General features: G+C 42.8%; 2 protein-coding genes across 10 annotated transcripts in view; one reads left to right on the top strand and one right to left on the bottom strand.

The window, feature by feature from the left end:
• LOC133483837 (calmodulin-binding transcription activator 1-like) overlaps positions 1 to 4,494 on the bottom strand; it is a 71,725-nt gene extending 67,231 nt beyond the window's left edge. For all 5 annotated transcript variants that reach the window (XM_061785635.1, XM_061785637.1, XM_061785636.1 and 2 more), the window contains exons 1-2: positions 4,435 to 4,494; positions 2,535 to 2,630 (exon numbers count right to left, since the gene is read on the bottom strand). In XM_061785635.1, the coding sequence (XP_061641619.1) occupies positions 2,535 to 2,630; positions 4,435 to 4,459 (121 nt within the window). In that variant the 5' untranslated portion in view covers positions 4,460 to 4,494. The remainder of the gene's footprint in view (positions 1 to 2,534; positions 2,631 to 4,434) is intronic.
• Positions 4,495 to 8,415: 3,921 nt separating this feature from the next.
• dnajc11b (DnaJ (Hsp40) homolog, subfamily C, member 11b) lies at positions 8,416 to 24,321 on the top strand. Of its 5 annotated transcripts, XR_009790253.1 has the most exons (17): positions 8,426 to 8,520; positions 9,348 to 9,477; positions 9,621 to 9,694; positions 9,782 to 9,883; positions 10,683 to 10,811; positions 10,917 to 11,039; positions 12,577 to 12,650; positions 12,734 to 12,923; positions 15,707 to 15,792; positions 17,003 to 17,119; positions 17,200 to 17,355; positions 19,530 to 19,599; positions 19,713 to 19,770; positions 20,178 to 20,320; positions 20,418 to 20,547; positions 22,275 to 22,761; positions 24,138 to 24,321. XR_009790253.1 is itself a non-coding variant. In XM_061785864.1 (16 exons), exons 1-16 carry the CDS (start codon positions 8,446 to 8,448, stop codon positions 24,239 to 24,241), a joined length of 1,761 nt encoding a protein of 586 aa, XP_061641848.1. In that variant the 5' UTR covers positions 8,416 to 8,445; the 3' UTR covers positions 24,242 to 24,321. The 5 variants fall into 5 exon arrangements, 4 of the variants coding, with proteins under 4 accessions (XP_061641848.1, XP_061641851.1, XP_061641849.1 ...); XM_061785864.1 differs by lacking the exon at positions 22,275 to 22,761 and having other exon boundaries at positions 8,416 to 8,520; XM_061785867.1 differs by having other exon boundaries at positions 8,416 to 8,520; positions 22,275 to 24,321.
• Positions 24,322 to 25,724: the final 1,403 nt, after the last annotated feature.

Raw genomic sequence — 25,724 nt, 5'->3', positions numbered from 1 at the left:
AAAACTCAATTTCTGTTGCACAGGTTATCGGTCACATTAATGGTGTTTTTATATCTTTAAACGATTTATCTTGGTCTATTTTTTTTTACATTAGATGCATTAGAAAAACCTTCCATTTCAACAAGGGTGTGTAGACTTGTTATTTCCGATGTATCTTTAAGGCATCTTCAAAGGGGGAGTAGTTTTAGTTGATTTTAGTTTCATTTTGTTTTATCATACAGTGCTCTCTAAACTTGCAAGACACGTATGAATGTTAAAATGTTACCAAAAAAATGACCGGTATGGTTATAAAGATTTTATGATGGTGAGAGTTTAAGCCTGGAATATATTAATTCACTTAACATTATTTCCTACGGGAAATTAGTTTTGAAGAACAGCCTGGAAGTCGACAAGCATCACATAACTTATTATGTTCAAATTAATAAACTGTATATTATAAAGTTCATTAATAACATAAAATTGGTCCTTTATTTTAGTCTAACACGCAAATGAAAAAAAAATCAAAAAAGGAACAACACAAGAATGCTAAAAGAGGACCTAATGGCGCATTAAGTCAAATGCTTGCCAGAAACTGTTGACCAAAGTGAAACATTGCTATAGCAGCTGATCAAATGCTGTGATTTAAACCAAAATCACACAGAACTGGGGCCTGCGACTGATGAATATTTTACCTCATAAAACTGCCATCTCCATATTTAACACAGAAACAAGCCAATGCCCTTGTGAGAAAGCTGTCAGTTAATTATAAAACTCTTCTCAGTAAAGAGAGATGCTCCAAATACAACTCTTAACGCTTACCCCCACTGATATTAGGATGCGTCAGGGGAAATGTTCATAGCCCCCACCTCCTCACCCACCACCCAACACACACACACACACTCTCTCTCTCTCTCTCTCTCTCTCTCTTTCTCTCTCTCTCTCTCTCTCTCTCGCTCTCTCTTCCTCTCTCTTTGGGATAAAATTCATGTGACATAGAGAAAGAAAGACTCATTGCGCAGCAGCTAGAGGGATGGGAGGGAGGGCAGGAGGGCAGAGAGAAGAAAGGCGGGGAGGACGCTGCACGGGAGGAGTTAGGGTGTAGGGGGAAGGATGGATGCGGGGAGGAGAGAAAGAGGGATATAAGGGGATGAGGGGGGAGGGTTGAAGAGATGGGCATGCATGCTAATTTTATCATTCTGCTGATAAACTTTTCCTCCGGTAATCCTCCAACTGGGACTACAGCACAGATAGGAGACAGGGATTGCAAGCCTCAACTCCTATTGAACGTCCAACCATCCATCCATTTTCTATACAGCAGGTGACCTGGAGCCTATCCCAGCTGATTTTCAGCGAGAGGCAGGGTACACCCTGGACCGGTCGCCAGCCAATCGCAGAGCACATAATAGACACCATTCACACTCACATTCAAAATGAAGGGCAATTTAGACTCTTCAGTTAACCTAACGTGCATGTTTTGGGAATGTGGGAGGAAACGGGAGTAGATGCAAACACCACACTGGAAGGTCAGAGCCGGGATTCTAACCCCCAACCTCAGAACTGTGAGGCAGATGTGCTAATCACTAAAGCACCATGCTGCCTTCATATTTAATAGCCAACTCTTACTTTATTTTAGTGGTAGGGAACCTACGGCTAGTGGGCTATATACCTCACAGGAAATAGAACCCTAACCCATTCTTGCTCATAATATGTAATGTTAACTGTTGTTTGATTTTTTTTCATTCACTTAGTGTTCACCACCCCTGTTCTAGTCTATTCCTATGTGCATGTGTCAGCATGTGTAGGTGTGTGTGTGTGTGTGTGTTTGATAGCCATCAATAAGCTCGCCATGTCTGACTGCTTGTCCTTACATATGTTCACTTTGCTCCAGTCTGTCCGCCACTGATAATACACATACACACACATGCATCTGTCCGATGTCATTATTAACCAATAACCTTTCAAAGCGATCGTAGCGTGTACAGGCAGTCCCTCCATACACCCCACTGTCACACACATACCCAAGCATGCAGCGACCTGAGACTACACGGTGTGCCTCAGTGCTGACTGTAAACAGGCCCGTTGAGGATTACCGATACATAATGCCATGTGTACAGATTAGGTTTGACAATAAACTACTAATAGCTGAAATGAGCCTTGGCTTTACTGTCACTTTCTATCGTAATGTGCAGTTTAGTGTGTGTGTGTGTGTGTGTGTGTGTGTGTGTGTGCCTGCTAATACTGTACTGGTATGCATGAATAAAAATGATGCGTTACAGTGCTGAATTATCATGACGTCTCAGTGAGACATAGCGATTGTGTATGCTTGGTGTGTGTGTGCGTGCATGCGTGCGTGCATGCGTTTATCAGTGTGTGCATGTGTGTGGTACAGAGCAAGACCTCAGTTCCTGGATCACATCATTTTGCCAGACAGCTTTTATACTCGTTCTCAGAGTTACCCTGTGCTATAGACAAACGTGAACGCAGCACTTAAACGCACGCGCGCGCACACACACACACACACACACACATTTTGCGTTTGTTTGTGTGCGTCTTACTGTTGGCGTCAGTTTCATCACTCTTGGGAGGAGTGTGTCCCGTGTAACCAACAGCAATCCTGACCATTCGCTCTGGATTTCTTATCTTCTTCAATCCTGTGAAGAGAGAAAAAGACAAAGACATATTTAGGAGAAGCTCTTGGCATTTGTTCCTCCTCTACCCATTCTTCCTCTTGAGCCCACAAATCCAACTCCAACTGATATGAATGTGGGCTGATCCATTTTCTGAGCATCAATTGTATCCTCTGATCGATTGGCCACAGTAGAAACACTATCTGTGTGTGTGTGTGTGTGTGTGTGTGTGTGTGTGACTAACTTGTACCCTGCTTTAGTTTCTCCTTACCCTCATCATTTCTGTTTCCCTGACCACTGTTGCTATGATACAAACTAGTCCAACCAGTGCACAGGGAGAGGGTCTTCCGAGCTATATGGTGGATGCTGTTCACATGCCCACTGGTGAGCTCTGCAGATCGGCGCCACACACATCTGCTACGGGATGGGTAGAGTGGACGGCTGTCTCCTGCCCGGGCTGCCGTGATTCATTTGGCTCTCATTCAGCTTGGCTGGGGCTCGTAAATTGTAACATCCTCCCTATATGTAACACTGAGAGGCAGTGGACAAAAGGCTTCCTTGTGCCGTGTGTGTGTGTCGCTATAATATGGGCAGGGGGATGGTTTTATATTTATGTGGTACACTGCCTGCTGAACTGCCCATGGGCCTTCTGCCTCATCTTTCAGTTCAGGTATTTTCACGCAATGGGACGTTCAACTCACGACCTTCCCCCTGCCTCTGGCTATACGCTGCAGGCTCGCTTGCACGTGTGCATTTGTGTACGTGGGAGAGGCTTTAAGTGCTCTGTGACACAAAATGGGCTTTACAAATATATAACACAGCACAGGTGTTGCTAAAAATTGCCCCCCTTGGAGAAATGCCTGTCAGTATCGCTCCCTAGTGAAGAGCCTCAGTCATTTATCAACCCTATCCTATTAATAGTGGAGTAATAATCCAGTCAACGCTTACTATGAATGTCATTTCACCATGTAATCAGCAATGAAACAGTTTCTCATGCGTAAAATGTTTGTTTGTTTTGAACGAAAGCAATCATGGAACACATTGACAAGGGTGGCGGCGATGGCGGTTGGGGGACTATATAAACAAATCAAATGAAACACACTGAATAAAACATAAATTAATGCATCCACGAGACGAGATAGAGATAACGTTGCCACCTTTTAAATAATGCATGAACAAATGCATAACAGTCTGGATTAAATGGTGACCGTGAGTGATAATGACCTCAAGAGTTCAATGGAGGGAGTACAATTTGAAACAAATAGTACTGCTTAAAACTGTGACACATACTACACCACGCGTGCACCCACTCTCTCGCCTCCTCCTAAATCCAATCAGATTGTCATGGGAAGCAACCAGAAGCACACATGGACATGAACACACACACACGCGGATCACTGAGAGCTCTTGAGTGTTGTGTGTGTCAGGAATTGGAAATCCAGCGGTCTATTCTACTTTAAGGAGAGACACATAAACACACGCAGGCGCACACGCACGCGCACCATCTAAATTCCTTCAGCGTGAACCACTCTCATCCTCTCTCCATCCCTTTTCCGCGTTAAACGCTTCGAAGGCACTCAGCTCGACTCCATCCCAGCACCACCGACAGCACGCAGTCAACTCTCCCTTGGTTATTTATGCTGTCGCTGCTTCAGCACCGAGCCAGCCTGCCACCGTGTTTTTGGGACGGACAGCAAGAAAGGGGAAAGCCCGGCTCTTATCTCTCCTCTCGTCGGTCTGCCTGCGTCCAGCCGTCGTCACCTCGTCTGAAGGCCAAATATAGCGACACGGTGCCACCTCAAAATTAAAAGCGATATTTCTGTCTTACCTTCCGGCTTGTTTTCGGCAGCCATTTCCCCTCCGCCGCGCGCCTCATCCCTCCTCCTCCTCCTCCTCCTCTTCCTCCTCCTCCTCCTCCTCCTCCTCCTCGACTCGACCTAGTGGTGGTGGTAGGAGCGGGGTGGGGAGGGGCGGGGGGGCTCACACTAGGAGAGGACAGCTCAAGGAGGGGGCGGGCCCGACAAGTTGACTCGCCGGACGATTGGCTCAGGCGCCGGTGATTGACAGCAGGGATCCGCGATAGAGGCGCTTCCCGCAGGCCCCGCCCACTGACGTGAACGCGCGCACGCCTCTTCTTCCCTACCGCCCCTACCACGTCACTTAACCACCTCTGTATTCTAGGACAACCTTGACAGCCTCCTCATCCTCCTCGAGCGCTTCATCGTTTTGTCTCTCGCACACAAGCTGCGGTCGCGTTCTCGCCATCTTCAAAGTCAATTGAACCGCGGGGGGCGGGCGGGGGTGTGTGTGTGTGGGGGGGGGGGGGGGGGGGGAGCACGAGATAGAAAATGCTTTGCAGATGCAGCGCGTGGGCAGGAGGCCGCTGTCATTGGTGCTGAAAGGACAGCTCCGCACGCATGCGCATTAGCGGCCTCTGTCAGCTGGAAACGTGATGCAAAGCAGCATGAGATTGATCCAAAGTTTCGAAAGACCACACGACTTTAATTGGCTATTTATTTAATAGTCTCACACAGAGGTGGCAAAAATACTCAAACTCTACTTAATTAGCAGTAATCCGCAAAGGTTGGATCAAGGCAAGTGGACCTTTGTTGGTTCTCTTTTTTTTTCTACAAAGAGGAAAAGTCTAGTTGCCTCAATTCAATCTTTGTGGATTGCTATCACCCAGATGACTGAGAATCTACGCAGAGTTGAGTACAGATACTTGTACAAAAAAAGACTGATAAGAGTAGAAGTACTGATTCAACACCTGTACATAAGTACAATTATTTTTTTTTAAAGTATACACCTGCAACCAGTCTGTGCTTTTGTCTTGAGTTTGGCAAAGATAATCGTCTCGCCATGACATACTCAGAGGTTTTCATGCACCTTTACCTCGGGAAGCAAAGGGACACGAGGTTCAATAATAATACAGTTGTATTTCAAGCAGGAATATGACACTTACATTAATACTACTATAACATATTAATGTCAAAAAACACATTTGTGCTGGTGAAACATTAATGAATGGCTAAATCAAACCTCATATTACATTTTCCTTTGGCTTTATGGAAGTAAAATAATTGTGTGTCACATTTAATGAGCTAGTCATGCCCGGGATTCAAAAGGGTTCCAATGACATTACCTTCACTTTAATCTTGTACAGCTGAAGTTGTGCAGTTTTAGGGATTCAGTGCTCTAATAAAAGTGATGAAGACCCTAAAGCCTTAAATGAATAAATACATCCTATCAATACTTTAGGCAATATGACAAGTTAAGCATGAAGGTCCCTCTTAAAAATGGACTACGCAAAGATATATGTGTGTGTGTGTGTGTGTGTGGCCAGGCACATAAAAAAATGCAGCCATATGGGGGGCACAAGTCAGTGCAAACTGTAGGCCGGTCCCAAGCCCGGATAATTGCAGAGGGCTGCGTCAGGAATGGCATCTGGCTTAAAACTTTGCAGAATAAATATGAGCGTTCATCCAAACAATTCAATATCGGATCGGTCGTGGCCTGTGTAAACAACGTCCGCCGAAGACGAAGGAGGTGGAAATCAGGTTCTTAGGCAGAGAGAGAAGAGGAAAGCACAGAGCTTAGAACTGAATGTTTGAATGTTTGGACTATGACAGGAAAAATCTTGGGAGCTGGTTGACATGATGATTAGGAGAAAGGTTGATATATTTAGGGGGCAGGGTTCAAATTATTTTACCATGGTGTAGATGGGAAGAGAAATGGAACAGGGGTTATTTCAAAGGAAGAGTTAGCTAAGAATGTTTTGGAAATGATAAGAGTATCAGATTGAGTGATGAGGCTGAAACTTTCAATTGAGGGTGTTACTTTTAATGTGATTAGTGGCTATTCCCCACAGGTAGGTTGTGACCTAGAGGTGAAAGAGAAATTCTGGAAGGAGCTAGACGAAGTAGTTCTGAGCATCCCAGACAGAGAGAGAGTCAGGATTGGTGCAGATTGTAATGGACATGTTGGTGAAGGAAATAGGGGTGATGAAGAAGTGATGGGTAAGTACGGCATCCAGGAAAGGAACTTGTAGGGACAGATGGTGGTAGACCTTGCAAAAAGGATGCAAATGGCTGTAGTGAACACTTTTTTCTAGAAGAGGCAGGAACATAGGGTGACCTACAAGAACGGAGGTAGAAGCACACAGGTGGATTACATCTTGTGCAGACGATGTCATCTGAAGGAGGTTACCGACTGTAAGGTAGTGGTAGGGGAGAGTATGGCTAGACAGCATAGGATGGTGGTGTATAAGATCACTCTGGTGGTGGGGAGGAAGATTAGGAAGACAAAGACAGAGAAGAGAACCATGTGGTGGAAGCTGAGACAGGACGAGTGTTGCACGGCTTTTCGAAAAGAGGTGAGACAGGAGGAGGTTCCAGAAGATTGGACCACTGCAGCCAAGGCGATCAGAGAGACAGGGAGAAGTGTACTTGATGTATTTTCTGGTAGGAAAATGGAGAAGGAGACTTGGTGGCGGACCCTCAAAGTACAGGAAATCATACAAGGAAAGAGATTAGCTAAGAAGAAGTGGGACACTGAGAGGACCGAGGAGAGGAGAAAGGACTACATGGAGATGCGACGCAGGGCAAAGGTAGCGGTGGCAAAGGCCAAACAAGAAGCATATGATGACATGAATGCCAGGTTGGACACTAAAGAATGAGAAAAAGATCAATACAGGTTGGCCAGACAGAGGGCTAGAGATGGGAAGGTATGTGCAGCAGCTTAGGGTGATTAAGGATAGAGATGGAAATATGTTGACTGGTGCCAGTAATGTACTGGATGGATGGAAAGAATACTTTGAGGAGTTGATGAATGAGGAAAAGGAGAGAGAAAGAAGAGTCGAAGAGGCAAGTGTGGTGGACCAGGAAGTGGCAATGATTAGTAAGGGGGAAGTTAGAAAGGCATTAAAGAGGATGAAAAATGGAAAGTGTTGGTACCTGTGGAGGTATGGAAGCATCTAGGAGATGTGGCTGTGGAGTTTTTGACCAGCTTGTTCAACAGAATTCTAGCGGGTATGAAGATGTCTAAGGAATGGAGGAAAAGTGTGCTGGTGCCCATTTTAAGAACAAGGGTGATGTGGAGAGCTGTGGGAACTATAGAGGAATAAAGTTGATGAGCCACACAAGTTATGGTAAAGAATAGTGGTGGCTTGACTCAGGGCTCTACTTTTACCACAAATGTTTCTACACACCTATCTGTACTGCTACTTCAGTACCGACTGTAAGTACTTTTGGCACCTCTGCTATAATGTTCATATGCTTGTTTATTCCTCAACTTTGAAATGGGAAGTAACTGTGTGGTACACTCATTAACGGTAATGTGGTTGTAATGAGGCGGCACGGTGGCCGACTGGTTAGAGCGTCAGCCTCACAGTTCTGAGGACCCGGGTTCAATCCCTGGCCCCGCCTGTGTGGAGTTTGCATGTTCTCCCCGTGCCTGCGTGGGTTTTCTCCGGGCACTCCGGTTTCCTCCCACATCCCAAAAACATGCCTGAATTGGAGACTCTAAATTGCCCGTAGGCATGACTGTGAGTGCAAATGGTTGTTTGTTCCTATGTGCCCTGCGATTGGCTGGCAACCAGTTCAGGGTGTACCCCGCCTCCTGCCCGATGACAGCTGGGATAGGCTCCAGCACGCCCGCGACCCTAGTGAGGAGAAGCGGCTCAGAAAATGGATGGATGGATGGTTGTAATGAGGTCGTAGACATGATTGTTTCCTCACACTACCTGCAGAGGGAGCCATAAACAGTTTCCGCTCCTGATATTGTTGGCCAATGAGCTTCCGCTACACTCGAGGTGTGGGCGGGACTTACAGCGAGCTCGAACATGGCCGCGTCCTTAGACGATGATGTTGACTTCAATAATCAGGATTACTACTCGCTGCTCAACGTGAGGAAGGAGGTACGGATGTTTCACGTGTCATACGCCGACGGTGAGCTTTAGAAGGTCCTTCACTGTGACGGTTGCGCTTAGGTCGCTTCACGAGTTAGCGCTCGGTGCGTCGTCCAGCTGGCGAGAAGGAAGGAGGTTGAGACCGGATGATGCTGCAGAGACTCCAATGAACAATATTTGCGCTTGCACATCGAAGTAAATGTGTGTATGGCAAGCCGTTTGAGCATTTATTCGATATCCTTAATGTCCAGCGTAAGCTCCATGCTCTGGTACGTTCATTGTCCTCACGAGTAAGACAATTTAACGCACTAGTAGAAGGACTCTGTCTTTAGTAACCCATTGCTGTACACTAGTTGGACAACTCTTGCATACTAGTAGGATAACGGCATGTTACTAGTGAGGCAAAATTGTGCACAAAATTGCATGGACGCTTTTGTATAGTTTGCCTTGTCGTAGGTTCTGCTGCAACTAAAAAAAAAAAAAAAAAACTGTACAAAAAAAAATCCTTAAACAATGCAATCAATGAAGAAAAAGGGTACATCATTCACTACCATGTGTGCCCAAAAAGGAGTTGTATGTATTTATGTTGCCCCTTAATCACCATATTTGTAGTAATGCAAAATATAGTGGACAACAGAATGTTGTACTCTACCTTATACTATACACCATATTGGCAATTAGATGTTCTGTTTCTCAATTTTATTATCCTGGATTCCTAAATCCCAAAAGTTGGAATGATTCAAAAGTAGATTTTGTGTTAGTTTTATATCCTAGAATTTGTTTTTTGATTTAATGTACAGCAGTTAGATGTTGGGCTTGTTTGTGTGTGATCACAGGCAACTCTGGAGGAGCTGAAAGCATCGTATCGCAGACTTTGCATGCTCTACCATCCTGACAAACATCGCGACCCTGAGCTGAAAATACAGGCTGAGCAGCTTTTCAACCAGGTGCACCAAGCCTTTGAGGGTAAGGACACACGATGAAGTATCTGGCTATCGTTAAATTTATCTACTGTATAAAAATAGTTCATACAAGAACAAATATAAAATAGACCTTTTAAAACCAATTTTATGTACATCATATCAATATGTTTCCCTCTGTTCCCTCAGTGTTAAGTGATCCTCACGCTCGATCCATCTACGACCTCTTTGGGAAGAAAGGTTTAGAAGTAGAAGGTTGGGAGGTAAGCTGTCTATTTAAGTGTTTTTTGGGGGGGAGGAGGGGGGGGGATTGATGTCATCGTCTTTTATATTGTGATATGCTTGTCTAGGTGGTGGAACGAAAAAGAACACCGGCAGAAATTCGAGAGGAGTATGAACGTCTACAACGAGAAAGAGAAGAGAGGAAGTTGCAGCAAAGAACGAACCCCAAGGTTTTGTTAGTCGCATGCATTGGCGCCTTTAAAGTCAAAAGCCTCAAAAGTAGAGATGTCACGATCACATTTTTTTTTTGCACACGAGTCGAGTCACTTGATTTTAAATATCTGCTGATACCGAGTCCCAATCCGATATCTCAACAATGCATTAAGACAAAAAAAAGCGCTTCCAATTTAACTCAATTGTCCTCATTTTTTTATTTGACTAAAATTACCTCAATATTTGTTTGCGCCACCACACGAACTGTGAAATGGTCCATTGTATAACATAAAACTAAGACACTGAGGTTTCATTTGGCAATATCTTTGTACCTCTGGATTTATTTAAATTTTTTTTGCTTTATTCCGTTGCCACTTTGAAGAGGCAAGCATGTAAAGCAGAAACATCAAGTAGGCAACAGAATGGAAAGATTGTAATCACATGTGATGCATCGTAATGGCATCTTTCTTTTCTTCTCTTTTAGCTACTTTCCCGTTATAGTTTCTCTCCAATTCATTGTTGTCAACGTGTGGAAGTTAATAAAGGAGCAAGGATGCTTATCTTTCCTGGCTCATGAAAAGGAGATTGCCTGACTGTCCCATCATTGTTAATGATTGGAAGCGCACCGCATAGGGTTGTATTTGTATGACTGGAGCAGTTTGAACTTGGAGCAAATTAATTCACTTTACGTTATTTTCAACCAGTTTCGCAGAATAGATTTTGTTTGACTTTGGAAGTTCCACTGTAGTTGTATTTCTGATGTGCACCTTCACTTATATTCTGTCCTGCATTCCGTTTTATTCATTCCATCAATAGGGCACCATAAGTGTGGGTGTGGATGCGACTGACCTCTTTGACCGTTACGATGAGGACTTTGAGGAGATGCCAGGGGGAGGTTTTCCTCACCTTGAGATCAACAAGATGCACATCTCCCAGTCCATCGAGGTAAAAAATTCACAAAAGTATGTGATGGTCACTCAGCAGCTTGTCACACTTTGAACTTTGTGAGGTAGACACTTCTGTTTTATCAGCTTTGTTGTTATTCTTTAGGCTCCTTTGACGAACTCTGACACAGCAGTGCTTTCTGGCTCACTCTCAACACACAATGGCAATGGAGGGGGCAGCATTAACATGACTGTTCGGCGGGTTACATCTGCGAAAGGCTGGGGAGAGGTGAGGCTCAAACGTGCCATAGGCCGATGACTCCCAACCACGATGACGAGGAAGTTTGCCATGAGAGATCATCAGGTGTGCCGCGGGTGTTGATCCATTGTCACTTACTTGGTCAGAAAATGATTATTTATTTACTTCAAATAATGTATTTTTGTTCATCTAGCTACTATGCTAGCGACAAATGGGAAGAGAGAGCAATTACCGTAATTTCTCGTGTATAATGCGCATCCATGTATAATACGCACCCCCAAAGTTGACCACAAAATTCTGGAAAACCCTTCTACCTATGTATAATGCGTTTTTACAATGCATGATTTTGCTTCTACCCATATGATCAAAACAGGGAGTATTATCTGTATTTTGTTAGTTTTTTTTCAAATAATTATTCTGAATTTAAGCACTTTATTTCAACACGTAATATTTTTTCTTATTTACTTGCTCTTATTTTTCAATACACAGCCCTACTTTTATTTAGTAAATGAGAAAACACACAATTGTGCTCATATGTTTGATTGAATTTGTAAGGTGGGTACAATTCTTTAAAGAAAACATGAAGGACCAGGGGAAACACATTTTATTTTATTTGGATTCAAATTAAACGGTCAAGCATTTCAGAAAATTCACAAATTCTGCCAGGGTATGTAAACTTATGAGCATAAGTCATATGCTGTCATATTGACCCTGTCATATTGCAATGAAAGTGTAGGCTACTCCTTTTTTATAACCACTAGGTGGCAGTGGCATATTGGAATGAAAGTGTACAGCTTTTTCATAACCACTTGATCACGGCATACATTTATAAAATGTGAAAGTTTTTTCCATTGGCTCCTATACCTATGTATAATGTGCACTGTTGACTTTTGACAAGTTTTGGGGGGGAAATGCGCATTATACACGAGAAATTACGGTAAATGCTTTTCCACTAGATGGCAGAAAGCACAATTAACATGTATCCTCCTTTTGCAGTTCATACAACTGAATAATAACTTTGTGTTAACTAAACAGGCCCAGATTTCACACTGAGAAATTCAGTTTGTGAGTTGAGACAAGGTCATCATTATTTTAGCATTAAAACCTTTTGTGACATTTTTGTTTGGTGATTTAAAATGGATGGATGGATTGTGAAAGATGGTTACACAGGTTAATTGTACTTTCTGCCATCTAGTGATAGAGCATTTATTAAATCTGCCTGTCACTATACATTGCGTCAATAAATAGATAAACAAATACACATTATTTGTAGTCAATGAATAATATTTTTGGTGACAATGAAATGGAAAAAAAAAAGGCAAATTGGATAATTCCCCGCAGCACTGTCAGTGGTTGGGTTTCACTGTCCTAAACAGATGGGTGATGCCAATTTGGAAAGCTCTTTTGCCTACACCATCTTATGTGGGCGTAGCATGGTGTCAATGTTTGATGATCTTTTTGAGGTTTCGCCATGAAAAAGGGTGCAAGGATCCGTTCATCGCTGCTTGCAGTCCTAATTATATTTGTTTACCTCTGTAATCACACGTTTGTGCATTTATCCATGCAGTTGGAGTTTGGTGCAGGAGACATACTGGGACCTCTTATTGGCTTGAAGGTGTTTCGTAATGTAACACAGCGATGGTATGGCCAAAATGTTTAACCAAGTATGATATGTAGCACATCGACTTTCTGATATATCTGCCCTATGCCGTTCCTCTGCTCAGTTTCTTGACAGCGCAGTGCGGCTTGCAGTTTTCCCCCCGTGGCTTACGCCCCAGCTGTTCTTTGATGACAGCACGCCACCTGGACCAGAACACGATGGGGTATCTGCAGTGGCGCTGGGGTCCCACCAGTGCGATGACCACAAGCGTGGTGCGGGACACGAAGAGCAGTCATTTCACTCTTGCTGTACAGGTAATCAGAACATTAGTGTGTCACTATAACGTAACACATTTGGTAAATACACTCACTGGCCAAAACATTAGGTACACCTGAGAGTTGAATTACAATTCCAGCATATAGAAAGACAATACTACATTTATTTGACATTGTCAAATAAGTTAACTGTACGTTTATTATTTTGGTTGTGGTTGGCTGTGATACTTTATATAGTTGTATTGATCATACTATCTTAAAATCCCTCAAGGGAAAATTCAACTGACATTGCTGTATATTTGTGTTGCACACCACACAGAGAACCAGCACATGCAGGCATGCAAGGATGTTAGGGTGAAATGGGCTAGATTTGGAGGAGGGGTCAGTGTTTGCTCAAGGGCACAGCCACAAAAGTCAAGAAGCAGACTAGCAGACGAACTGACTTTTTGTCTACAGTAGGACTTCAACTATGACCCTCTGGTTCCAAAGCCCCAAGTCCTTATAGATGAGCTTTTGACCACAATACATTTCATATACAATTCATGAATAATTTCAATATGCATTATCGAGTGACGTGCAAGACTGCTGGTGACAGAGAGTATAAATATGCCTCTAAAAGGAACAAACGTTTGACAGAACCGAGACTCAGTGAGCCTCATTTAGTACAAACAGTGCATACACACATACACACATTTATGCTTAAACCGTGCATACAAACATTTGACATAGAAATCTGATTCAACAATATGTTCTTACTTGAATATGTTCTTACTCTGTGAAAAAAAATAGAACCTCCTCAGACCATAAATAATGATGAGCTTTCCAAAAAAACGTTAAACGTATCTTTCACCCAAGATGCGGAATATATTGAAACTACATTAATTTATAGAAACTATAACAATATTAATTGAAACACGGAATTTGCCTGTCGTGGAGGCAATCCCCGAACCTGTTGGTGGATACCAACGGTGAGGCGTTCGACCGTGTCCCTTGGGGAGTCCTGTGGGGGGTGCTTCGGGAGTATAGGCTACCGAACCCCCTGATACGGGCTGTTCGGTCCCTGTACGACCTGAGTCAGAGTTTGGTTCGCATATCCGGCAGTAAGTCGGACTCGTTTCCGGTGAGGGTTGGACTCCGCCAAGGCTGCCCTTTGTCACCGATTCTGTTCAGAACTTTTATGGACAGAATTTCAAGGCGCAGCCGAGGCGTAGAGGGGGTCCGGTTTGGTGGCCTCAGTATTGCATCTCTGCTTTTTGCAGATGATGTGGTTCTGTTGGCTTCATCAAGCCGTGATCTCCAACTCTCACTGGAGCGGTTTGCAGCCGAGTGTGTAGCAGCTGTGATGAGAATCAGCACCTCCAAATCTGAGACCATGGTCCTCTGTCGGAAAAGGGTGGAGGTCTCCAGGTTGGCGATGAGATCCTGCCCCAAGTGGAGGATTTCAAGTATCTTGGGGTCTTGTTCACGAGTGAGGGAAGAATGGAACGGGAGATTGACAGGCGGATCGGTGCAGCATCTGTAGGGATGCGGACTTTGTATCGGTCCGTTGTGGTAAAGAAGGAGCTAAGCCCAAAGGCGAAGCTCTCGATTTACCGGTCGATCTATGTTCCTATCCTCACCTATGGTGAAGTGGCTGGGGAGAGGGAAGTCTGGGCATCCCTGCTAAAGCGATAGAAAATGGATGGATGGATGGACCCGGAATTTGCTCATGAGTGGACTAAATGTCCTAAATAACCGTAAAATGGACACTTCTCCGCCGTTCATATACTTACTTACTTAATATATAATCTTAAATCTTCAATTTAACACTTACACTTAAGTATGTACGTGAAATTAAACGCTCATCTTCACTCGTTTAATTGCGATATTTAGAAATCCAAATAGGAACAAATAAATAATTACCTGTAAGTGACGGGATGAATGTTATCACTTTCACCCTCGTTCTGTTCACATATGCCAATGATGGCTGAGTTTCCTATTATAGGAGCCAGTCGCTCCTCCTGTGGAGTGAGATCAGATGGCCCTTGTCCTTGTCCGGTTTCAGTCTTTTTTTTCCTATGGTCTGATATCCTTTTTGTTTGCATCCACCTTAATATTGAACCACTTTTTCTTCACCTGACCTGAGCCACGGTGCGGACCTGAACTGACACTGCATTGACAGCTGTTGTGATAGAGTCCCAGGTATCTTTTTTTTTAGCCATTGACAGTCCAGTGGAAACGCTTCAGAAAAGTGTCATTTTTGCATGTGTCACAAATCCCAACAGTCATTTTGCATACACACTGAACTTGTGCACAAAGTAAGAACATTTCTACACATTTATTAGTCAATGAAGCCCATTGTGAGGTGGCCATCTGCCTCAACTTGTTAGAGAGAGAGCTAGAGGACTGGGGTTTCGTTGAATCAGAGAAAAAAATGACGCAGTCATAGTTTTACCGACCAATACTACATCTGTGTTTTGACGATAACTGAAATTTTGTGTCATTAACTATACATTTTTTTTTTTACATATTCTATTATATAGTGTTCACCCTTCTTCAGAGCTTCTGCAGTTTGCTCATACAAGTAGTAAACTGCTGCTTATCACAACACTATTGAAGCAATGTCAAGTTAGTGAAACACAATTCCTACTGAGAAGTATTTCTATTATAACATAACAAAAAATGAAAACGCTCTTTAAACAAATTTGAAACTAGGCTAAAGATTATTAGCTCCTTAAAAAAAACAACAACAAAAAACAAACAGCTGTGGTGCACCTAATGATGTGGCCTAGGCATGTTGTTTGTACTATAATTATGATGCAAAATTGAAATGGCCTTTCTAGCTGGGTGTTCCTCACTCCTACCTAATGATGAGCTACCAGTACAAGTTCCAAGATGAGGACCAGACCAAAGTCAAAGGTTCCCTCAAGTAAGTTTGTTTGTCATTACACAACCAGTGTCCAAGTCTTTGCTCAAATGTACTATTAGGAATGAGAATAGCGGTCTATGAGTTGACGAGAAAGATCTCTGTTGAAATGTATTGTTAAATTAATTGAATCTAAGGGAGCACAACATCCATGCAGGCCTCCGCTATGGGACAACTCCTCCAGGCAATCATGATTCTGCTCAGTCTGACAGTTTCATGGAAACTGGAGTTCAGAACATTCATAGATTGACTTTACATCTTTCATGCAGTTTTGTGTGTGTTAACAAAACAACAAAAGTGATCTAATTATTTTCACGTCATTTCATGTCTTAATCATGACTGTCGAGCTCTTTAATTTAACAGCTCAACTCGACTCTGTGATCAAACCTCAGGATTGTTGAATATTTTATTAACTTATCGCTGACACTCAATGTTGGTATCAAAAATGGATTAAATTATTACACTTATTTAATGATCAAACATCATTTTATTCAAACAAAGAATTCTGGCATTTTCACTGCTTTTCCCTCACAGTCAGCGCAAATAATTGATGATCAAATATTAGCTCTCCGGTAAATGTTAATTGTGTATAATTATGTTTGATCATATTTGAATAGGGGTGGAAATAACAGTGGTATCTTGACTTTTGAGTTTTTCAAATTCTGAGCCAATGCTTGGTCGATTGTTATTTTGTCTTTGCGTAAAAGTACCATTAAAAATGTAGATATGTTAAAATACCAGTACTGTATTTTATTTGAATCTAATTACTTTAATCTGATATTGAAATAGATTAGAATATATAAAGGGAAAGAAATTGGCACAAATTGCCAGAATCACCAATGATTTGTGCCGATTAGAAAAGGGCTAATATCGGCTGATTACTAATAATGACACTTTAAAAATCTGGTTATTTCTTTACATTATTTGATTGTGTTTTATTATCTTAATATACAATACAGTGATATTTTTCTATCTTAAAAACACCTTTTATTTAAATGGGGAAAATGGATTTGCCATGCAAGTTAATTGAGTTCCAAGCTTGGTCATGGAATGAATTACAGTATAAGGAAACCCTTAAGTCAAGGTACCACTGTATAGTTTTTGGGGAAAGGAACCAGCCTGCATCTTTGAGTCATTGCACGTTCTGCCCATGTTGCTGTCGTCAATGGCGGGCTCCTGGTCTCTATTGACGTCTGTGCCCTTCCTTCTCCAGGACAGGCTGGTTCGGAACGGTGCTGGAATACGGAGCAGAGAGGAAGATCAGCCGCCACAGTGTCCTGTCAGCCACTGTCAGCGTCGGCGTCCCTCAGGGAGTCACACTGAAGATCAAGTACTGACCGGCCCAAACATTTGACAGATCCTTCTTCTGTGGGCGTTGCGGGGTGACCTAATGCGTGTGTTTTCTCACAGGTTGGCACGTGCCAGTCAGACGTACCTGTTTCCAGTCCACCTGACAGACCAGCTGTTGCCCAGTGCTCTCTTCTATGCCACAGTGGGGCCGTTGCTGGTCTACGTGGCCGTCCACAAACTGGTCATCATCCCCTACACGCGAGCACAGAAAGAAGAGTCAGTCCATATTTCACTCAGTTTCAGTTAACCTTTCCATGTGAATCTGACGAGCACCATGCTGATATAACAAAGGATTGTTTGTGTTACTTCAAGTGATCGCAGTGGTCCCATTTACACCAAACAGGGCAGTTTGCTTCAGTTTAGCACAGTAAGCACTTAGTTTGCTTTCCCATTATCAAAAGTTGCATGCCAAGTTCATGCATATTGTGCCATCTGCAGGAAATCCTGAAAATCCGTATGTACAGTATATGAGGTGTGTCCGAAAAGTTCCATGACTGATGTCACCTAAGATATATTTCAAATCCAAACTACAACGTAATCTCCATCGAGTCTTAACACACTTTCCCAGCCTTCTCTGCCACACCTTGATGCACTCGTTGAAGGATTCATCCGAGGTCCTCCGATGGTGTCCACATCTTTAAAACCAGTTCCCTTGATGACCCCCTTGAGTTTGGTGGAAAAAAATCAAATACAGCCGGTTCTGGTGAGTAGGGAGGGTTCTCCAGTACGGCTATGTTCTCGGCCAGGAACTGTCAGATGCTCAGGACATTGTAAGCAGGCGTGTTGTCATGGCGAAGGCGTCATGAGTTGTCCTCACACAACTCTCGCTTCTTATCATGTACTGAGCGAAGCAAACACCTTTGTTTCATGTGCTGGTTGATTGTCTGGCTCACACTGAAGGGGAAAACATTGTTTGTAGTGTGGGTTTGAAATAATAGCTTTTGTGACACCAGTCCTGGAACCTTTTTGACTCACTTGTGGATGTATTTTTTATTTGATCTTTATTTTTTTCATATGTCTATACAATATAAAACGATTCATGTTACACATCCAAAATTAAGTTGAATCCCACCCCTTTGCCAAGAACTGGCACTGACTTTATAACATAATTAGTATGATTCAAAAAGTGTCTGACAATACATAGTGGTTAGCACATACACCTTACCGTCGAGAGGTTCTGGGTTCGACTCTTGGCTCTGATCTCCCTGCGTGTAGTTTGCATGTTCTCCCCATGCCTGTGTGGGTTTTCCCCGGGTAGTCCTCTTCCTCGTCCCTAAAAACATGCATGTTAGATTTAGTGAAGACTCCAAATTGCCCATAGATGTGAATGTGAGTGCGAATGGTTGTTTTTCCATATGTGCCCTGTAATTGGCTGGCAACCAGTCCAGGGTGTGGCCTTACTATCACTCAGTCAACTGGGATAGGCTCCAGATCATCAGCGAACTTATTGAGGACAGGTTCTATAGAAGATAGATAGAGGGATGTCTTACAATATGTACAAATCAGTCATTTATTTTATTGTGAAATAGTTTCTTGCATCCATATTGAATTCAAACCATTTTTGATGGCTGACATAATTTTCATATACAAAAGTAACTAAATAAACCAAAAACATTGACACATGGTGACAGTCAAACAAAAATCTTCCTTGTTGTACCTTGTGAAAATCATATCTTTACATCTCTTTTTGAACTGATTTATATTTGAACATTCACACTAGCGTATTCTACAACTGAACACAACAAAAATAAGAATACAAAAACAACAAGAAATTAAGACAAAAAGCCAGGTGTCCTCCACTCCATTGTTGTCATCTGTTCACCATGTTGTGTTGGGAATTCATTGGCTGCTTGCATTGTGTCCCACTAGTCACATAGCTGACAGATAACGCAAGCATCGCTTCAACACTCCCCACATGGAAAAGCAGGGCAAATTAGAGTTCACCATTGTGAGCTGAACCTCTGTGGTTATTGAGTTTTTTAGCATCCGAGAAGCAGCTCCAAGATAGTGAATGAACACATTTTATTTCCAATTCTCCTTCAATATTAAATAGTGACGCAAAAGCTGGAGTCTGATAGTTCTTACAAGATGGACAGCATTACACTGAGATTGCACATCATTGCAGGAGTGTGACGCCACCGTCATGCCAATTTACTTGTTTACTCAGCTTCCTAACTGGTGTGATGCCACCCGAACTTGGGGATTCAGAGAGTATTTCAGATTTCTGCGACGGAGCTGTGACCGCACGCTCCATTTTTCGCATCCTCAATTTGGCATTGTTATTGCCTCCTTTGCTGACATACTGTGGCGGGGTTATGTGAAATGGGGGGCACCATAGCGAACCTTCACGGTCAGTCCTAGTAAGTAATGCATGTACCTGTGCTTCCCAGAGAGCTGGAGCTGCAGAGGAAGAGCTCAGCCACGGACATTGCCAAGAAGAAGCAGGAGGCTGAATCGGCCGTGAGTCTTGTAAACACACACTTGTTCCACTTTCACACAGATTCATTGATCATCGCTACTGGGACCGGTTATTCCCATCTTGCCCCAAAACTTTTGCCCCTCCTATTCTTCAGGTTTTACTGATGCAGGAGTCTGTGAGGAGAATCATAGAAGCCGAAGAATCCAAGATGGGTAAAACACAGCGTGTGAAAATGACAATTTTCAATGTGTAGACAGTTCAAATCTTAATCGGACTCCCAAGGTGTAAATCACACTCATTTGTCATGATCGCTGTCAGCCACAGGACATATACTGTAGCTCCAGGACTCAAACTTCCATCATCCCGTGCTGTGAAGCCAATCTGCATGCTGCAGCGTCTACAGAGGTTAAATGTGTAAATCTACGTTCGAGCGCTTTGCCATCAATCAAAAGTGCAACCTCAGTGCGCTAATTAATTTCCTGTCACATTTATGTAGAGGTTGAACATGGTTATTTGAGGAGACACTCGCTGAATGTGTTTAGCCTTCAAATACACTTACAGATGAAACAAAGCTAGAGACCCAAAAGAAAATGACACTTTAAACTGTTTGTGACTGTAGGGCTGATCATCCTGAATGCCTGGTATGGAAAGTTTGTGTCCGACACCAGCCAGAAGCGGGAGAAAGCCAAAGTCATTGACGTCACCGTGCCGCTGCAGTGCCTAGTCAAGGACTCCAAGCTCATCCTCACTGAGAGTTCCAAGGTGCGTGTGTATGTGTGGCCGTGCGTGTGTGTTGTATTTGCACATCAGCCTTTTCGATAATGCATGCAATGCAAATGAATCGCTTCTCTTACCGCAGGCGGGCTTGCCGGGCTTCTACGACCCCTGTGTGGGAGAACAGAAGGGCCTGAAATTGCTCTACCAGTTCAGAGGAGTAATGCACCAAGTCATCTGCGCAGACACCGAGCCACTCCGGATACCCAAACAATGTGAGTAGGATGCACCTTCCAAGCAGTTCATCCACCCTTTTTTATACTGCTTGTTTTCATGAGCTGGAGCCTAGATGTACACCCTGAACTGGTCGCCAGTCAATAGCAGGGCAAATACAGACAAACAACAGTTCACAGTCACACCTGTGGACAAGTTTGGAGTCACCTAAAATGTCTGTTAGTTCCAGAATTGGCCGCTGTTGTTTACTGGCGCTGTGGCCCATGCAGGCGAAGAATGGGGCTGACGTATTTTCCGGTCACAGTTATACAATATGACGAGATCCAACTCCAAAAGACGTGCCTACGTCGCGGCCATGCTTAATTTGGGGCATTGACAAGGCGGCCATGGGACGATGGCTATATCTTTTGTCTATTGTGCATAGAGCAGAGAGAGCGGCATGACTGCGGCGTTAACGCTGAGGAGTACAAAACATAGGTCTTTGGTGTCTGGAACGTGCTATTTTTGGTACAGCAACAGTTTTTTTATGTCAAACCGTTTGCATTTGGCAACAGATTTGGAACTAGGAAAGACACAAATTCCTTGCGGCTCATGCAACCGGTTTGCCTAAGATGAGTACTGTACATCAACAATGTCATCATGACCAAGCACAGTGGCGTGGTAAGTTTGGATAAAATGTGAAACTTTCAAACATTTTCAATTCATTTAAAAAAAATTTTTTTAATTTACAATACATTTGTACTGGGCGGCACGGTGGCCGACAGTTCTGAGGACCCGGGTTCAATCCCCTGTGTGGAGTTTGCATGTTCTCCCCGTGCCTGCGTGGGTTTTCTCCAGGTACTCCGGTTTCCTCCCACATCCCAAAAACATGCATTAATTGGAGACTCTAAATTGCCTGTAGGTGCGACTGTGAGTGCGAATGGTTGTTTGTTTGTATGTGCCCTGCGATTGGCTGGCAACCAGAGTTTTAACTAAAGCATTCTGATACAAATAATTTTCCTAGTCATCAATTTTTACCATTATGTACTGTATTACAAAAGACCAAAGAACACATTCTCTCCCATTTACGCCGTGTCCCTGAATGCAGCTCGCATTTCACGCAGCGGCGACGTGCCTGTGGCCGCACTGCATCGGTTGCCAAATCAAGCATTTATCCACTGACATATGAAGGCTCGTATATATTGCGTTCAGACGGTTTTGTCCTGGAAGTCGGGTGCGCCACATGAAATCATCCAATTTCACTTAATTGGTCAGAAAATGATTACTTATTAATATTTACAACGAAGGATGTAGCTGTGTTCATCTATCTATACCAGCACAGTACAGTGACAGGCAGAATAATTAAATTATCTTCCACTAGATGCCAGAAGGCACAATTAAACTGTGTATTCACCTGTTGCTATTCATACAACAGAATAACAGTTTTGTGTTCAACTTAACAGGCCCACATTTAACAAAAAGTACTTTTTGTGAATAAATAGAGATGAGATCATCATTACTTCAAGATACATACGTGCCATTTTTTGTTTGGTGGTGTGCCGTGAGATTTTTCAAATGTCAAATACGTGACTTGGCTCAATAAAGGTTGGTAAACACAGGTCTAGTCGAATGAATTGATAAGAACACTTGTGCGTCACACTCCTATAACGTTGCATCAGGCTTTAGCGTCCAAGTCATACCAGAGTGAGATGAAATGTACCACGTGGTGGCTTTGCTGTCATTTGGATGCATGGACTCCCACTGAAACCCTTCTTTTTTGTCTCATCAGCTCACAGGATTGAAAGTGAATCTTAGGAGCCATGGAACACTAGAGGGCAATGAAGGAACAAAATACATTTTTTTTTTTTTTTTTTACAAAAATCCAGCCTTTGGTCCTCCTCTGTGATGGTATTAGTGAATCTTTTATGAAGTCCCGCCACTCCTCCTTTTCCTACGAAGTGACTCCTAGCTGCGAGGTTAACACACCCACTGGGAGTTTGCCTGACACTTGACAGAACAGCTCAAATATCGTCTGTCCACTGAAGAAGGACAGAGGGGCCCGTCGTGGTGCCATCAGTGATTGGCCTAAGTTTCGCAGGCAGATGTCAACCTTCATCACAGTGTCAAATACCCAGCCACGTAAGGAAAAGTGCGTTTTACCTCATTGTGGACTTTATTCATCACATTTTGTCCTTCAGAATCTTCATGATATATTACAGAGTATAATATACTCCTCATGCAAACAGGATCAAGTCATAGGATGGCCTGAAGTGCAGGTTAGTTTTTGTTAAGGTCACATCTTTAGTTCATGACGGCTGCGCAGTGGGTGGCACTGTGTGGAAATGTGTGAAAATATTATTATTATTAGGGAAAGGGAAGTGACGTGGTGTGCAGGATGGTACTGATCTGTGCATTTCAGGAAATGGTCATATGATTTCATTTAGATTCTATTTAATGTCATAAAAGGTTATTGGTTTTGCTGTAGCAATAATTACATTTTGGCTGCTACTAACCTACAGTATATAAACTTGGATGCAATTGTGTGACGTTTACTTTGATTTAACATTTTTTTCTCATGAACTGCAACTTCCAGTTTGTCCCTCTGAAATGGATTTTACTTCGTATTTGTTTTATTCTGATTTGAAATGTTGGCTAAGTCAGCCCATAATGTCTGTGTCATATCTTGTACATGTTAATTTGTCTCCATGTCTTTCAGTTGAGTTCCTAGTTTCAGTTGCACTTATTTATTTTTTTTAAAACTCGAATTGGTCATGATAATAGGGATTGAAATAGCAATTATTATAAGGACTGTAATGAAGGAAAACTACATATTTTGCACTGAAATGTTTGAATACAGTGACTAATTCTGGTTTTAGATGGAAGTACTGTAATACTGAGTTGCCATCTTGTTACTCTCAAATTGTGTACGTAGTACAGTATTTTTCCCATTTCGCTCGTTTTAAAATGTGTTGCACTTTATAAAGTCCACATGCACAATTTAATGAGATCCAATAGAATAGCTGCATCAAATATTCTGCTTTTACATATATAACAATGTTGTTTTGACTGAGTGACATTGACAGAGAGCTGTAGAATTCACTGCATCATGTTTCTAATATTTAGAGGACCTTATTTAACCAAGGGAAATAAATACCTCTGAGCGGTGCTACAACGCAGTAATGAACATCCATCCATCCATTTTTCGTAGCACTTAACCTCACCTCGGTTGCGGGCGTGCTGGAGCCTAACCCAGGTGACTCTGGGCAAGAGGTGGGGTACACCCTGAACTGGTCGCCAGCCATTTGCAGGGCACACATAGACAAACAACCATTCGCACCTACAGGCAATTTAGAGTATTCAGTGACCCTGCCATGCATGTTTTTAGGATGTGGGAGGAAACCGGTGTAGCTGCAGAAAACCCACACAGTCACGGGAGAATATGCAAACTCCACACAGGCGAGGCCAGATTTGAACCCGGGTCCTAAGAACTGTGAGGCAGACGTGCTAACGAGTCGTTCACCGTGCCGCTAGAAATGAACATTTTAATACAATATGAAATCACAGACAATGTCAATTAAAAGTTCTTTTGGTTGCTGTTTTTGAATTGGACGTGTAAGTGTACCTAATGTGCCCGTGTGGGTTATTTTGACAGGTGTTCTGCTCACATCTGCTGCAGCGTCGCTCTCAGGCCAGCAGAAAAGCAGCACCCTAAATGTTACATTCCAACCTACATCCAAATTGTTTGTGATTACATAAACAGTATGTGTAGCGTGTGCTGAATGGAGGAGCATTGCTCTCTTATCTGAAAATACTACAATAAATAATACAAAAGTGAAGAGTTTGATCTTATTACTGAAGAGGCTTCAATCCCCAAACTGGATGGATATATGTAGTAAAATCCAGTCATCTTATTTTGGTGATGGTCAGGCAGGCACACATTTTCTCTACAAAACTAGTATTATTTCTGTATGTATAGTGTATGTTAAATGTAGGGCACTCAGGTAGCCTAACTTGACTTGGGTCAGACTTAAGTCACTAATTTTAGGACTTGGGACTTGCTTGGCTAAAACTTATAAGGAGTCAACTTTGACTTGAACTACATAACTAGAGAAAACTTGCCTGTTAAAATTGGAAAATGTGTATTTATTATTATTTATTTTTTAAAATAAGTTTGTTTGTGTGTGGTGCATACAAATATGTCAACCCAACAGTATTCTGCGGCGTGCAGATCAGGTCACCTCCAGAAGCATCCGTCCATCCATTTTCTACACTGCTTATCCTCACTAGGTATACTGGAGCCTATCCCAACTAACTGCAGGCGACAGGTGGGGTACACCCTGAACTGGTCACCAGCCAATTGCAGGCCACATATAAACAAACAACCATTCGCACTCACATTCATACCTACGGGCAATTTAGAATCTTCAATGAACCTCCATCCATCCATCCATTTTCTGAGCCGCTTATCCTTACAAGGGTTGCGGGAGTGCTGGAGCCTATCCCAGCTATCATCGGGCAGGAGGCGGGGTACACCCTGAACTGGTTGCCAGCCAATCGCAGGGCACACATAACAATCAACCTACCTCGCATATTTTTGGGATGTGGGAGGAAACTGGAGTACCTGGAGAAAAGCCACGCATGCATGGTGAGAACATGCTAACTCCACACAGGCGAGGCTGGATTTGAAACCCGGTCCACAGAACTGTGAGGCAGATGTACTAACCAGTCAGTCACCATGCGCCCCTCAGGGAGCAAGTATCCCAAAATATTCCATTTGCATTCAAGGACTCTTGCTTTTTGAAAAAAATCTGGGAAAAAAGAAATGGCAACATGCAAGCTTTGCAACTCAAAGAGAGCAACGATGACATTTCATCCATCACCATAAAACCTACAAATACAGGTAATTAGCTTTGTTGAAGTCAAAGTTCAGCAAACCAATACCTCAAGGGTGTCAAACTCATTTTTTTCACGGGCCACATTGTAGTTCCGGTTACCATCAAAGGGCCGTTATGACTGTGAAACCATATACAGTGGGGCAAAAAAGTATTTAGTCAGCAACTGATTGTGCAAGTTCTCACACTTAAAAAGATGAGAGACGCCTGTAATTTTCATCATATGTATACCTCATCTATGATAGACAAAATGAGAAGGAAAAAAAAATATCCAGAAAATCACATCTGATTTTTAAAGAAATAATTAGCAAAACATGGTGGAAAATAAGTATTTGATCAATAACAAA

This window comes from Phyllopteryx taeniolatus, chromosome 9 (assembly GCF_024500385.1).
Source record: "Phyllopteryx taeniolatus isolate TA_2022b chromosome 9, UOR_Ptae_1.2, whole genome shotgun sequence".
NCBI classification, from domain to species: domain Eukaryota; kingdom Metazoa; phylum Chordata; class Actinopteri; order Syngnathiformes; family Syngnathidae; genus Phyllopteryx; species Phyllopteryx taeniolatus.
This window is presented reverse-complemented; position numbering and strand designations above follow the sequence as displayed.